Source organism: Mus caroli, unplaced genomic scaffold, assembly GCF_978045245.1.
Source record: "Mus caroli unplaced genomic scaffold, Mus_caroli_1 scaffold_1, whole genome shotgun sequence".
NCBI classification, from domain to species: domain Eukaryota; kingdom Metazoa; phylum Chordata; class Mammalia; order Rodentia; family Muridae; genus Mus; species Mus caroli.
Window position 1 is genome coordinate 83,320,709 of NW_028227256.1, and position 15,913 is coordinate 83,336,621.

General features: G+C 39.9%; 1 protein-coding gene across 3 annotated transcripts in view; it reads left to right on the top strand.

Moving 5' to 3' along the window:
- The window catches only part of Dis3l2 (DIS3 like 3'-5' exoribonuclease 2), a 357,736-nt gene that overhangs the window by 126,872 nt on the left and 214,951 nt on the right, over positions 1-15,913 (top strand). For all 3 annotated transcript variants that reach the window (XM_029476858.2, XM_021163217.2, XM_029476861.2), the window contains one exon: positions 15,428-15,656. In XM_029476858.2, the coding sequence (XP_029332718.1) occupies positions 15,428-15,656 (229 nt within the window). The remainder of the gene's footprint in view (positions 1-15,427; positions 15,657-15,913) is intronic.

Below are 15,913 nucleotides of genomic sequence, written 5' to 3' on the forward strand. Positions count from 1 at the left end.
TTAATTAACAAAATCAGAAATGAAAAGGGAGATATACAGAATCTGAGGAAATCTAAAAATTCATCAGATTCTTCTATAAAAGGCTATACTCAACAAAACAGGAAAACCTGGAAAAAATGGACAACTTCCTAGACAGATACCAGGTACCAAAGTTAAATCAGGGTCAAATTAATGATCTGAAGAGTCACATATTCCCTAAAGAGATAGAAACAGTCATTAATAGTTTCCCAACCAAAAAAAAAAAAAAAAAAAAAAAAAAAAAAAAAAAAAAGGCCAGGACCAGATGAGTTTAGTGCAAACTTCTATCAGACCTTCAAAGGGAATCTAATACCAATACTCCTCAAGCTATTGCACAAAATAGAAACAGAAGGTACTCTACCCAATTCATTCTATGAAGCCACAATTACTCTGATACTTATACCATACAAAGACCCAACAAAGAAGAACTTCAGACCAATTTCCCTTATGAATATCAATGCAAAAATACTCAATAAAATTCTTGCAAACCAAATTCAAGAACACATCAAAACGATCATTCATCATGATCAAGTAGGCTTCTTCCCAGGGATGCAGGGATAGTTCACTATATGGAAATCTATCAATGCAATCCACTATATAAACAAACTCAAAGACAAAAACCACATGACCATCTCATTAGATGCTGAGAAAGCATTTAACAAAATTTAAACACCCGTTCATGATAAAAGTCTTGGAAAGATAGGAATCCAAGGCCCATACCTAAACATAACAAAAGCAATATACAGCAAACCAGTAGCCAACATCAAACTAAATGGAGAGAAACTTGAAGCAATCCCACTAAAATCAGGGACTAGACAAGGCTGCCTACTCTCTCCCTATCTATTCAGTATAGGACTTGAATTCCTAGCCAGAGCAATTAGACAACAAAAGGAGATCAAAGGGATACAAATTGGAAAGGAAGAAGTCAAAATATCACTATTTGCAGATGATATGATTTTATATATATACATATATAATTCTACCAGAGAAGTCCCAAACCTGATAAACAACTTCAGGGAAGTAGCTGGATATAAAGTTAACTCAAACAAATCAGTGGCCTTCCTCTACACAAAGGATAAACAGGCTGAGAAAGAAATTAGGGAAACAACACCCTTCAAAAGAGTCACAAATAATATAAAATACCTTGGTGTGACTCTAACTAAGGAAGTGAAAGATCTGTATGATAAGAACTTCAAGTCCCTGGAAAAAGAAATCGAAGAAGATCTCAGAAGATAGAAAGATTCCCCATGCTCATGGATTGACAGGACTAATATAGTAAAAATGGCTATCTTGCCAAAAACAATCTACAGACTCAACGCAATCCCCATCAAAATTCCAACTCAATTCTTCACAGAGTTAGAAAGGGCAATTTGCAAATTCATCTGGAATAACAAAAAACCTAGTGTAGCAAAAACTATTCTCAACAATAAAAGAACCTCTGGTGGAATCACCATCCTTGACCTCAAGCTGTACTACAGAGCAATTGTGATAAAAAACTGCATGGTACTGGTACAGTGACAGACAGGTAGATCAGTGGAATAGAACTGATGACCCAGAAAGGAACCCACCTACCTATGGTCACTTGGTCTTTGACAAAGGAGATAAAACCATTCAGTGGGGAAAAAAAGACAGCATTTTCAACAAATGATGCTGGCTCAACTGGAGGTTAACATGTAGAAGAATGCAAATTGATCCATTCTTATCTCCTTATACAAAGCTCAAGTCTAAGTGGACCAAGGACCTCCACATAAAACCAGAGACAATGGAACTTATGGAGTAGAAAGTAGGGAAGAATCTCGAAGATATGGGTACAGGGGAAAATTCCTGAACAGAACACCAATGGCTTGTACTGTAAGATCAAGAATTAACAAATGGGACCTCATAAAATTGCAAAGGTTCTCTAAGGCAAAGCACATTGTCAATTAGACAAAAAATCAACCAACAGATTTGAAAAAGATCTTTATCAATCTTTAATAGAGGGCTAATATCCAATACATACAAAGAACTCCCGAAGTTAGACTCCAATAAACCAAATAACTCTATAAAAAGTGGAGGTGCAGTGCTAAACGAAGAATTCTCAACTGAGGAATATCGAATGGCTGAGAAGCACCTAAAAAAAATGTTCAACATTCTTAATCATCATAGAAATGCAAATCAAAACGACCCTGAGATTCCACCTCACAGCACTCAGAATGGCTAAGAGCAACAACTCAGGTGACAGCAGATGCTGGGGAGGATGTGGAGAAAGAGGAACACTCCTCCATTGCTGGTGGGATTGCAAGCTTGTACAACCACTCTGGATATCAGTTTGGTGGCTCCTCAGAAAATTGGACATAGTACTACCGAAGGATCCAGTGGTATCACTCCTCAACATATACCCAGAAGATGCTCCAACTTGAAATAAGAACACATGCTCCAGTATATATATATATATATATATATATATATATATATATATATACTATGCTATATATATAGCAGCTTTATTTATAATAGCCAGAAAGTGGAAAGAACCCAGATGTCCCTCAACAGAGAAATGGATACAGAAAATGTGGTACATTTAAACAATGGAGTACTACACAGCTTATATAAACAATGAATTCATGAAATTCTCAGACAAATGGATGGATCTGGAGCATGTCATCCTGAGTGAGGTAACCCAATCACAAAAGAACACACATGATATGCACTCACTGATAAGTGGGTATTAGCCCAGAAACTTAGAATATTCAAGATACAATTTGCAAAACACATGAAACTCAAGAAGAAGGAATACCAAAGTGTGGATACTTCAATCCTTCTTAAAAGGGGGAATAAAACACCCGTGGAAGGAGTTACAGACACAACGTGTGAAGCAGAGATTGAAGAAGTGATCATCCAGAGACTTCCCCACCTGGAAGTTTATGGGTTTATCTATCCCATAAACAACCGCAAAACCCAGACACTATTGTGGATGCCAATAAGAGCTTGCTGACAGGCACCTGATATAGCTGTCTCCTGAGAGGTTCTGCCAGTGCCTGACAAATACAGAACTGAATGCTCACAGCCGTCCATTGGATAGAGCACAGGGTCCCCAATGAAAAAGCTAGAGAAAGTACCCAAGGAGCTGAAGGGGTTTGCAGCTCCGTACAAGGAACAACAATATGAACTAACCAGAACCCTCAGAGCTCATATTGTATTTCCCTGATGGTCTTAGGTGACCCCTGTGAAAGGATCATTGACCCTCAACAGGATTGGGACCTACAGGTTGAGAACCTCTGGTCTAAATACTCTGCCGAGGAAATTCTTAGATCCGATAAGTCCTTTCAGATAAGTTCCAGGATACAAAATCAACATACAAAATTTAATTAGTTTTCTATGTACCACCAATGAATATCCTGAGAAGAAAATCAGGAAAATATTTTTGTGGCATCCTTAAAACAAAAACCCTAAGTTGAAGTAAACCTAACCAAAGAGGTGAAAGATCTCCTAAATGAAAATATTTTTAATACTAAGGAAAGAAATTGGAAACAATAGAAAATGGTAAGACCTCCGTCATTCATGGAGTAGGAGAACTAATATTGTTTAAGTAATCACATTACCTAAACTTAATCATAGATTCAGTGTCATCCATTCTAATATTGCAATGGTAGGAAGAGTAAAAGAACTCTGAAATTCAAACAGAAGCACAAAACACCCTGAATAGCCAAACAGTTATTAGGAAAAGGAGCTATGCTAGAAGAATCAAAAAAGTATGACTTGAAGTTATTCTGCAGGGCGTGATAACCACACTGGTATGATATACATACAAATATACTGACAAACCATGGAATTGAAAACATTCATACATACTCTCTTATTCTTTTACAAATTGAAAAAATTGAGAATTTCACACATATATACCATATCATCTATATACCAACTCTCCTTCTGATCCTTCTGTGTTTCCCCATCCCTCTCAAATTCACAAACTTTTTTTTTCTGTAATTGTCACAACATACACATATAAACAGACATACACATACACCATTGCCTATATGTAAATGTATTTAGAACTGTCTACTTAGTACTGACTAACCCGGAGAAGGTTTTATCCCTGGAGAAAAAAGAGCCTTTCTTCTTTATCAACTATGATTGCCTGTAGTTCTCTGTATTGAGGAGAGGCCTAGTGAAGTTTCCCCCCATCCACCATGCTGTGTTGATTGGTGTGGTCATTAGTTAGGTCTTGTGCAGGTAACCATATTGTTAAGGTACAGCATCCCTGTCATGTCTAGAAGGTACCATTTTGAAGAAGGTGACCCAGTCTTCTGTCTTGTTTTTGTTTTTCGAGACAGGGTTTCTCTCCATGGCCCTGGCTATCCTGAAACTCACTCTGTAGACCAGACTGGTATCAAACGTAGAAATCCATCTGCCTCTGCCTCCCAAGTGCTGGGATTAAAGGCGTGTGCCACCACTGCCCAGCATCTTCTGTCTTTTACAGTTTTTAAAATATAACTTTTAAAGAGAGAGGAAAGAATGGGGATGGGGGATGACTATCTTTATCTCAGTTTGTGCATGTAAGTACAGTGCCTGTGGAGGCCAGAAGAGGGCTTTGGATTCCCTGAACTGAAGTTATAGGCATATCTTAGGGTTTCTATCACTGTGATAAAACACTGTAACCAAAAACAATTTGAGGAGAAAAGGGTTTACTTCATTTTGAGGCTTGTAGTCCATCATCCAGGAAGTCAGGACAGGAACTCAAGACAGGAAGCTGGAGGCAGGAGCTGATGCAGAGGCCATGGAGGAGTGCTGCTTACTGACTTGTTACCCCTGGTTTGCTCATATACCCCAGGTTCACTGCCCAGGGATACCACCACTCACAGTGGAATGGTCCCAAACACATCAATTATCCATCAGGAAAATGGCCCATATGTTTTCCTACAGGTTAAACTCATGGAGGCATTTTCTCAGCTATGATTTCCTCTTCTCAGTGACCCTAGCTTGTGTCAGGTTGATAGAAACCCAACCAGGCAAGGTGAAACAGCCAAGGTAAGGTTGTAAGCCTCCTGATGTGTGTGTGTGTGCTAGGGACCAAGTTTGAGTCCTCTGTAAGAGCAGTATCTGCTCTGAACTGCTGGACTATCTTTTTAGCCCCATAAATCTTTTCTGTCCCTCATTCCTCATGTTCCCTGAGCCTTAGGTATAGGAATTGTGTTGTAGATGTACAATTGGACTGGGCATCCCATAGTCAATTACTCTATACATGTGGACCTTTTGTGTATCTCAATATTAGCTTCTGTCTGCTGCTGCTGCTGCAAAAAAAAGAAGCTTTTATGATGTGTAGTGAGAGCTACATTGACCTGTCAATGTAAGCATATATATTTAAAATACAGTTGGAAGGTAAATAGAGTTAAAGAAACACAGTGGTAAGTTCTTCTCTAGGGTCAAAGGACTCTATGAGCCTTGAACTCTTGACTAGAACCAGACATGAGTTTTCTTTTCGCTTGCTTAAGTCCAATTAGAGAGGTGTTAGTTACTCCCAAGACATTAGTGCCACTCCTGCACCACTGGAGCTAGTTTCTGGGCTGGCTGTTGTAGTTACAGGCTTTACCGTGGGTAGGAACACTGACCACTGTACTCCACTGCAGCTTTTATAGCACCTTCTAAAGTGGAAACTTAAGGGTTCTTTGGAAAATCAGTAGTGTTGGATGGTGTTTTGTTGTCTTTGTGGCATGTTCAGTAAATGGTAAGTGCTAAAGAGGCAGAAAATTGTGAGGGAATGTGTTTTGGGGATGAGAGTTGATATTCTTTATAACGTTGGCTTAAGAAGATAACTGAGCAGTAACAGCCACAGGAAGAGAGGGGCTGGTTATGGAGATCTCATGGGGCATTTGGTGCATACCTAGTGCACCAAGGAATAGCTCAGAGGCTGAGCGAGAGTACTGGGTAAGGATGAAGGGGTGGTTGGGGTGGAGTAAAGGTAATGTATCAGGCAGGGTCTCTGCATCATTGTTTGGATCTGTCTCTGATTACAGTGGAAAAGCTTACAAGGGCTATGGAGGGGAGTCGATGCAATGTGTCTTATGCTTACTAGGCTTATTCTGACCCTGAATTGGGCGTAGATTGAAAGTGGACAGGGAGACTGTGTTCAAGAGAACTAATGGAGACTAAGATTGATAGCATGTCAACTTGGAATTGACATGGTTACTTGATAGATGTGTGTGTGTGTGTGTGTGTGTGTGTGTGTGTGTGTGTGTGTATTGAGAGGTACTTACAGAGGGTGATGGGTAGTGGGTAGGGAACTAGGAACAACTGGGTGATTAATGATAAAAGTTTGAAGCCTGAACAAGTAGAAGAATGGAGATAGTTGGTTATGTTAAATAAAAGGTTCTTGTGATGATCCACTCATACCATGTATGCCTTCAGGAGTGTCCATAAATATGTCTTTAAGATGATAGTGTCTGTAGTTGCATTTTCTAGTGAAAGAGACTTGTTGCCAAGTCTTCTCTAGAACTCCCTGTGGAAATATCAATTGCTTTTCTTGGCTCTGAGGTATTTCCTGAATAGTGTATTATACTACATCCCAAATATGCCATTAAGGGATTTCAAAGTTTGCTAAAGCATGTGTGGCAACCGAGTACTGTCACTTAAGCCCAGTCAGAGTAGCCAAGAAAGGAAGAACAGATCATAGCTGGACTTGTTGACATGCATCAGAGCCAAACAGAGCTCAGGTGCAGTGCAAGAGGGGATTGTCTCCTGGGCACAGAGCCTCCAGTTGACACTGTCCCAGAGGCCCTGGTTTCTGCACATGTGTGGACAGAGGTGTGCTGTGTGAGTCCTTTAGAAAATCTCTATTACATCAAATTGATAGCAAGCCCATGCTCAAAGGGGACATTATAGTGTCCTCCTCCTCCTCATCTTCTTCATCGTCCACCTCTTACTTCTCTCCTCTTTTTTTCTTCCTGGATTGAATTTCCCATGAAATAGACTTACTCTTTTTATAAAATTTAAAATCTTTTTTGTTTTTAAAGATGGCCCTTGTATCCATAGAAGGTTTTTCTCTGTATCAATAAGAAGAGAGCTATGACATGTTTTTGTGTGGAGTTTGGGTAAGCCATCATAATGGAAATGTTACCTGGTATTTTTATTTAGGATTCCATTTGAATTTTTGGTTACAGGGAATTTTTCTGTTTGCTCCTCAGTCTTGAAATACAGCCTATTAATTTTAAAAGGAAGGGAAGAAAAACCTAACCAGTGACCAGTTCCTCTTCTTAATTCTGGTGAGTTTCATGTGCAATTTGCAGTTGATCTAATTTACTTTCTCAGTGGAGATAATTGCTCTCAGTTTTGAGTGATAGAAAGGTACAATACAATGCTGAAAACAACCAGGAAATGTCCCTGTAAGTCGCTACCAAATGCAGGCTTTCCCTTTTTTATCTGTGCTTTTGTGAGTTTTTGTGCTAAGACTTGTTTTCAAATTGGGAAACAGTGAATTTTATATTTACATTGAGACCGTATTGAAAGCTGGAGTTACAATTTAAACACAAAGGCCTAGATTTCTTTTAGAAAAGAATGTATTGATTTTTAATGTCTTCCAATTCTATTTTCTTACATTTATATATGTATTTGTATCACACTGTGGTTTTTTTTTTTTTTTTTCATTTTGATAGAGTACTTGTTGACTGTTGTCATGATGACATTGCAGGATGGTGTAGCATCATGTCAGCATGCATTTTAATTTTGTGACTCTTCTAATGTGGCAGTTCTTTCATTTCTACTCTTCTTGATAATCTTTTAAACAGCTAATTCAAGTTTTACTCTACTCAGAAGAAACAAATATTTACTGAGCATGTTTTATGTGCGAACATTGTGGGAAATCCTGCAAGATACAATAATGAATGTCTTAATTTGCTATCTGTGGAAGAATGAAATATGGAAATGCCTGGGATGTAACCTGCTCAAGGAAGCTTGCAGTGAAGGAACAACAGAGGCTAGCAGTGGCCAGAGGAAGGCCAGAGAACGCTTATTAGAGAGGGGGATTAGCAGAGGAGCATTTGGCAAAGAACTGGGTTTTGAATTTTAATTACTTGCATACAAAATGAAGAGATGGTTCTGTTCTGTAAGGTGTTTTTCACAATCAGTGTAACAACAGCTAGGTGTATGAAGTTCATCTAAGTCTGTCTTTCATTCAGGAAGGAGATGTCTCTAGGGGCCTGGGCTGGATTTAGAACCCTAATCTTAAGTTCATGTTTCAGTCCTTGACACTTAGTAGCTATGGAGCAGACATATCTGAACCTTATCCTCTTTCATGAGATGGTCTGGCCTTGATTGTTCTTTCTGTACCACTCAGGACCATTGTATGGCTCAGATCAGCTATTGTGTATAAAAGCACAGAAAGACTTATCCTTTGGTGAGTTCATTTATGATTCCCATTTTCATACACATACACACACTCTCTGTCTCTCTCTCTTTGTCTCTCTCTCTCTGTCTCTCTCTTTGTCTTTGTCTGTGTCTCTCTGTCTGTGTCTCTCTGTCTCTGTCTCTCTCTCTCCCTCTCCTCTTATTGGACTCTTTATTTGAGTCTACCTGCAGCACTGTTTTCTACTGACACTTAACCTGGGGCACTGCTGCTAACTGCCAGACTGTGGTAGTCACCAGTCTGGGTCCCAGTGATCTCCATTTCCAGCTGCCCTGGGTGCTCCTTCCGCTCTTAGACTTTCCAGGCCTTAAGACAAAACATGTCTCCCTTTACTGAACTGTTCCTAGATTTCAGTTTTGGTTTCAGGTATCTCAGAGCTATCTCAGTTCCTACAACTTTATGATAATGTAATAGTTTCATCCCCATTTTAAAGATGGCCGACCAAAACTCAAAGTTGGCTCTCCTTGGAAGCAGCAGAGCTTCAGCTGGCTGTGGAGCGTGCACAGTTCTTCCTTGCTGTACAGCTCTTACAGAGTAGATTCAGCAAAAAGCTCTTTTCTTTACATTGGCATCTCCATACTTCCTCACTCTGACTGTGTGTCTCACCCTTTCTCTCGATTTCCTAAGGGACAACTTATGTTTTCTCTTGCTCATTTCTTTTGCAAGTGTGTCTCTCTCAGTTTGGAATTCTTTTATTCATATATTTATCCAAAGGCAGGGGAAGCAGTGTAGAGGACTAAACTAGGGCTTAGGAGTCAGTGGACCTGTTTTTTCTTTATCTCATAGTCCTAATCTATCTAAGAAAGGACTGGACCAGTTTTCATTCCTACCCCCAGTGTATTACTATGCATTCTATGAACATTGATATTTTCAGGAGTTTTAGCTCCCCCTCCCCCAGCTGTAGTTCATGTACATGAATGTGAAGTTTAATGTGGATGTGTTCTTTGATTGCTGTCTACCTCATTTTTTTGCATGCATAACATATTTGTGCACATATGTGTGTGCACATGTATATGTGTAACAACATGGTGCTGTTCTTTAAAATGTTATTATTCCTTCAGCTTCCTTTATCAGATACGATTCACATTCAGTTTGGAGAAATACTTTTTAAGTGAAGTATACACTTAGTCTTATAAAGAGTGAAAAAGAGCTTATGGTTCCTGTCTTTGTAGCATTTAGTAGATCCAGATATTGTTAGTTGGGCCTTTCTACTTTAAAACTCTTTCCCAACCATCTTATGACTTTTTGGTTTTAGGAATCAATAATGATCATTCCCCAACTCCAAGTGAAGTAGCCAATAGTACTTCTTTTATTTCTTCTGAATTTAACTCAAGCAGTTCTTCAGTGAAGAACTTTACTTCATCCAACTGTTTGTATATATAGTGATGTGTAGGTTGTATAGGAAAGCTAGGTTAAATGCTTACAGTTGACCAAGGCTCCCCAGAGAACCCTTTCATGACCATTCTTGAGTCATTTAGACAAGATGCTCATATTGTTTAGTAGTTTCTTTGTTGTTTCAGTAAGACAAGATGTTCAGAGTTTATCTTGTCTATGTCCTAGTCCAGACCTAAATTAGCCATGTCTCCAAGGAGTCCTGTATCTTGACTCTAACCACAATGTAATATGGAGGATTCAAAAGTGTAAAGGTTTTATGTCTTGAGAGCTCATGATGACCTGTCCCCCCACCATGCCTTTTGTTTTATTCTTTTTTTTTTTTAGTTGACTGTTGTTGTATGTGTAGGTATGTCTGTTTATGTGTGTACTTATTCATGCTACACTGTTAATGTGGAAGTGAGAGAACAGCTTTGGAGAGCCAGTTCCATCCTTCCACATGGGATCTAAGACTTACTCCAAGTCATCTCGTTGTCCCTTGATTTGTCCATGTGTCTTAGATTAACAAACTAGAATTAAGAAACTATAAAATACATATTTACATTTTAGTTGCCCAATTTTAAGTGACTTGGTTTATTCATGAAATCCCATTATAACATTGTTTTTACTTCTGTAGTTCAAAAGTGAATGCAATACCTAAAATAGTAATGTATTCTCTCTCAGTATCTCGGGGTGTCTGTCTGTCTGTCTGTCTGTCTCCCTCCCCACTCTTTGCCTCTCCTCTCCCCTCCCCTCTCCTCCCCTCCCCTCCTCTCCTCTCCCCTCCCCTCCCCTTTTCTCTGTCTCTCTGTCTCTCTCTGTCTCTCTCTGTCTCTCTGTCTCTCTCTGTCTCTGTCTCTCTGTGTCTCTGTCTCTCTCTCTGTCTCTGTCTGTGTGTGTGTGTGTGTGTGTGTGTGTGTGTGTGTGTGTGTGTGTGTGTAGTGGAGGCTTTAGGTTGATGTCCGATTTTTTTCCATGGCTACTTTTCATCTCTGAGCCCAAATTTCATTGCTGCAGCTAGCCTAGCTGGCCAATATGCTTCAGGGATCTTCTCATTCTCTTTCTCCCTCTTTTCCACTGTCAGTCCTGGAGTTGCACATATGTTTGGGGTATTTAAATACAGGTACTTATGTTTGTGTCACAGGGATTTAACTGACTAAACTATCTTTCTAGCCTCACCTATTCATTCTTGAGTTTCATTTTTGAGTATAGTGATATAAAACAGTGCTTAACTGGGTTAGTTTTGCAATATGCTGTATAGCAGGATTGGCTAAAGTAGTCGAGCACTTGCATAGTTAATGTGTCTAGGGCCAATTCCCAGAACTAGAAATAAATGAAAAAATGTACCATATAGCTAATTTTATTGTAATCTGGTTATTGCTTTCAACGAATCTCTTCTTTCCAGTAGTGATTTCTTGATCTTTGTGCACATGAGCTTTGGCACACCCAATTCTTTAAAAAATTTTTCATATGGTATATTTTGGTCATATTCCTTCCTTCCCTCAACTCCCTCTCCCTACTCACTGTACTTTATGTTTTTTCTCTCTTAAAAGCACACACACATACAAAGCACCCCCCCCCAACAAACTAGTAGTGTAATTTGTGCTGGTCAACTACTTGTGATCATGAGGCCTGTACTAGAGTAGCATTGGAGTATTATGGGAAGAATGTATTAACTTTTCTGCCCTGTGTATGATGAATCTCTCATTAAGCACAGTCTTCATGTGATTTACTTAGACTATTAATCTGCTTTGTTGAAAGTAGATGTATATTTTGAAATCTGGTTAAATTCAGTAGGCCCTTCACAAATATAAACACAATGAGAACTTTCTTGGCAATTTTTTTCAAAACAATGCAGTGCTGCTAGAAACCTAGTCATTTTCATATGTTTTAGCATCTTAACCAGTTTGATTTCAGGCCCAACATAAATAATTAAGGCTTTACATAATATAAAAATATTTATTTATTTGGGGTGATGTGTGTGTGTGTCTGTGTGTCTGTGTATGCATGTTTGTCTAAGTACTTGTCTAATGAGGCTTGATTCCTCTAGAGGTTATATAGGGCATGAAATTCCCTAAAATGGGATTACAGCCTCATGTGGGTGCTGGGAACCAAACTCTGATTCTCTGTTAGAGCAACACACGCTCTAAACTGCCACATTGTCTCTCCATCCCCTAGGCCTTATATCTTTATGAGAACATTTTGATAAGCACATCTTATTTTGTCTTTTCCACAACATCTTATGTTCTTGGACAAGCACTTGGCTTTATCTTAGTTCCTCCTACTTTCCTGTGCGTTCTTAGGTTCTGTTTTTGGATTGTATCCTGGAGTTCTTAGGTGTTGTAGTCTCATTTGATTTTTCTTTATTGGTATTTGAATGTCAAATATCATCAGGTTTGTTCTTTGTTCCCGGTATCTTCTTTCCTGCTAGCAGAGTCTATGGGTGAAGGTTTCTAGTGTGCTTTATTTGATCTATTGAGTCGTTAATTCCCAACATTTCTGTTTGCTTTTGTTTTTGTTGTCTGTTTCCAGAATCTCAGTTCCTTTGCTGACATTTTCTTCCATGCTGACCTTCTTATCCATATTGCTGATGATCTCATCCATTTTGCTAATTTTCCCCTCAAGGTTTCTGACTCCCATTTCCAGTCCTGGATTAAGTGTATCTGTATTTATCTTTGAGCTCACTGATTGTTTTCACCAGCAAACTTTTGAAATTGCGTGCAAAACTCAGAATGTCTGTGTTCTTAATAGCTGAGTAGTATTCCATTGTGTAAATTAACCACATTTTCTGTATCCATTCTTCTGTCATGGCACATCTGGATTGTTTCCAGCTTCTGGCTATCACAAATGAGGCCAACGTGAACATAGTGGAACATGTGTCCCTGTGGCATGGTGGGGCATCTTTTGGGTGTATTCCCAAGAGTGGTATAGCTGGGTCTTCAGGTAGATCTATTTCCAATTTTCTGAGGAAACTCCAGATTGATTTCCAGAGTGGTTGTACCAGTTTGCAATCCCACCAGCAATGAAGGAGTGTTCCTCTTTCTCCACATCCTTGCCAACATGTGATGTCACCTGAGGTTTTGATCTTAGCCATTCTGATTGGTGTAAGGTGGAATCTCAGGGTCATTTTGATTTGCATTTATTTCTCTGATCACTAAGGACTTTGAACATTTCTTTAGGTGCTTCTCAGCCATTCAAGATTCCTCTGTTGTGAATTCTCAGTTTAGCTCTATACCACATTTTTTGGGTTGTTTGGTTTTTTGGTGGTTAGCTTCTTAAGTTCTTTATATATTTTGGATATTAGCCGAAATTGAATGTGGGGTTAATGAAGTTTTTTCCCCAATCTGTAGGTTGCTGATTTGTCTTATTGGCTATGTCTTTTGCCTTACAGAAGCTTTCCAGTTTCATGAGGTCCCATTTATCAGTTCTTGATCTTAGAGCATGAACTATTGGAGTTCTGTTTAGGAAATTTCCCCCGGTGCCAATGAGTTCCAGGCTTTTTTCCACTTTCCCTTCTATTAGATTCAGTGTATCTGTTTTTATGTTGAGGTTCTTGATCCATTTGACTTGAGCTTTGTGCAAGGTGACAAATATGGGTCTGTTTTCATTTTTCTACATATTGTTGACAGCCAGTTTGACCAGCACCATTTGTTGAAGATGCTTTCTTTTTTCTATTGTATGTTTGGCTTCTTTGTCAAAGATCAAGTGTCCATAAGTGTATGGTTTTATTTCTGGGTCTTCTATTCTCCTGAGTGAGATAACTCAGATCCAAAAGGACATGCATGGTATGTACTCACTAATAAGTGAATATTAGCCAAAAAGAAGAAAAAAGTACAGAACACCCAAGATAACAGTCCACAGAACTCAAAAAGGTCAGCAAGCTGAAGGGCCCAAGTGAGGATGCCTCAGTCCCACTTGGGAGGGAGAAGAAAGTAATCACAAGTGGGGAGGGAGGGAGGGTCTGGGAGGAAAAGGGGATGGAGGATGGCGAGGGGAACATGATTTGGTATTTAGTGGGAGAAAAGGACTGAAGGCCTGAGGGAACAGGCCCTGAGCCTTGTTCAGCAGGGAAACAGGCAACCCCAGGAGGTAGGAGGTTGGGGAGGGGGGTACTCCAGAATGTGCCAGAGACCTGGGAGGTGATAGACTCTCATGACTCAAAAAAGAGGGACCCTAGATGAAATGCCCTACATTGGGGAGGGGAACTTGTAGAGCCCACCTTCAGCAGAAAGACAGAGCATTAAGTGAGGGTTTGGGTTGCCATCCCACAGTCAAAACTCTAGTCCATAATTGTTCCTTTCTGAAAGAACTGCAGAGATGGAAATGGAGAGGAGCCTGAGGAAAAGAAGGTCCAGAGATAGGCCCAAAGTGGGATCCAGCTCAAGGGAAGGCCCCACGACCTGACACTATTACAGAAGCTATGGAGAGCTCACAAAAAGTGACCTAGCATGACCGCACTCTGGAAGACCCAACAAGCAGCTGAAAGAGTCAGATGCAGATATTTGCACCCAACCAATGGACACTGTAGTTGAATTAGGGGAAAGCTGGAAAAAGCTGAGGAGGAGGGCAATCCTATAGGAGGACCAGCAGTCTCAATTAACCTGGACCCCTGAGATCTCTCAGACACTGGGCCACCAACCAGGCAGCATATACCAGCTGATATGAGGCCCCCAACACATTATATAATAGAGGACTGCTGGGTCTGGGTTTAGTCAGAGAAGATGTACCTAACCCTCAAGAGACAGGGAGTTTAGGGTTGGGGAATGGGGACATCCTTGTGGAGACAGGGGGCAGAGAGGAGGTATGGGATATGGAACAGTTGGAGGGTAGACTGGGAATAGACTAAAATCTGGAGTTTAAAATAGATAGATAGATAGATAGATAGATAGATAGATAGATAGATAGATAGATTAAAATAAAAACTTCTGAAATTTTCATCTAGCACTATACCCATTTCAGAGTTTTTGATTTCAGTGCTGTGATCTTTTGGAGGAACCACGTTACCTTGCATTTTCATGGTCCTTGTGCTCCTGTGTTGTGCTTGTGCATCTGCTGTTCCAAATACCTCTTTGAATTTTCTTAGGGGTTTTCTCCCCCCCCCCCCAGTCTATCCCCCTCTATTTTGTTTGGCTTGGCTAGTTGCTTTTGTGGCATTGCTCGTGTTTTCTCTGTACTTCTCAGTGTCTTATTACTATGTTTTTAAATTTCTGAAGCTCCTTCTCTCTCTTTGAACAGAGTCTGTCTTTCCTTATTCTGACTTTTCTTCATTTGGTCTCAAGGAAGCAACATGGAGTGTATCATCTTATCTAGAAGTCATTATTGGGGCATTCATGAGAAGCACTGTTACATACCTGGGTGAATTCTTTTATCCTTTCCTAACATGCTGATTGCTTATATGTGATGAGATTTCGTAAAGCAGCCTGGAACTTTCTAGTATTCAAGCCATTTGGGAGAGGGGATGAAAATTTAGATCACAGTCCTGAGAAGATGGCATCTTGAAGACTTAGAGTACTAGCCAGGCATTGCTGGCTTGCTTATCTACCTAGGGTAGTCTGTGCCTCAGGAGAATAAAGGTCTATTTTTCCCAGTCATATGTTATGAATATCTAGTATTATCAGTGGCCTTCAGTGTTTTAGAAGAGTTTTCTTCTCCTTTATTCAGGCAGTTAAACCAGAGAGCAACGACAAAGAAACAGAAGCTACTTATGAAGCTGACATCCCTGAAGAGGGCTGTGGACATCACCCCCTGCAGCAGTCCCCGAAAGGCTGGAGTGGTCCTGATGTCATTATAGAGGCTCAGTTTGATGACAGCGACTCAGAAGATAGACATGGCAACACCAGTGGCCTGGTTGATGGTGTTAAGAAATTGTCAATCTCTACTCCTGACAAAGGTGAGTCTTGGGCATTTGCTGGATATTTTCTTATAGCATATGATTTGGTCTTTTGTTTGTTTGTTTGGTTGGTTTTTAAGTTGGAACCTCTCTCTGCAACAGAGTAAGAGATTCATAGAATGGTTAGTATATTTTCAGTCTGTGGAGGCTTTTAGGAAGTGGGACATCTGCACACTGGTTATAGGAGAGGGAAGGAAGAACCACCCAGGGGTTTGTCTGGGTAGTGGTTGGCACTTCCATGTTTAATCAGAGTTACT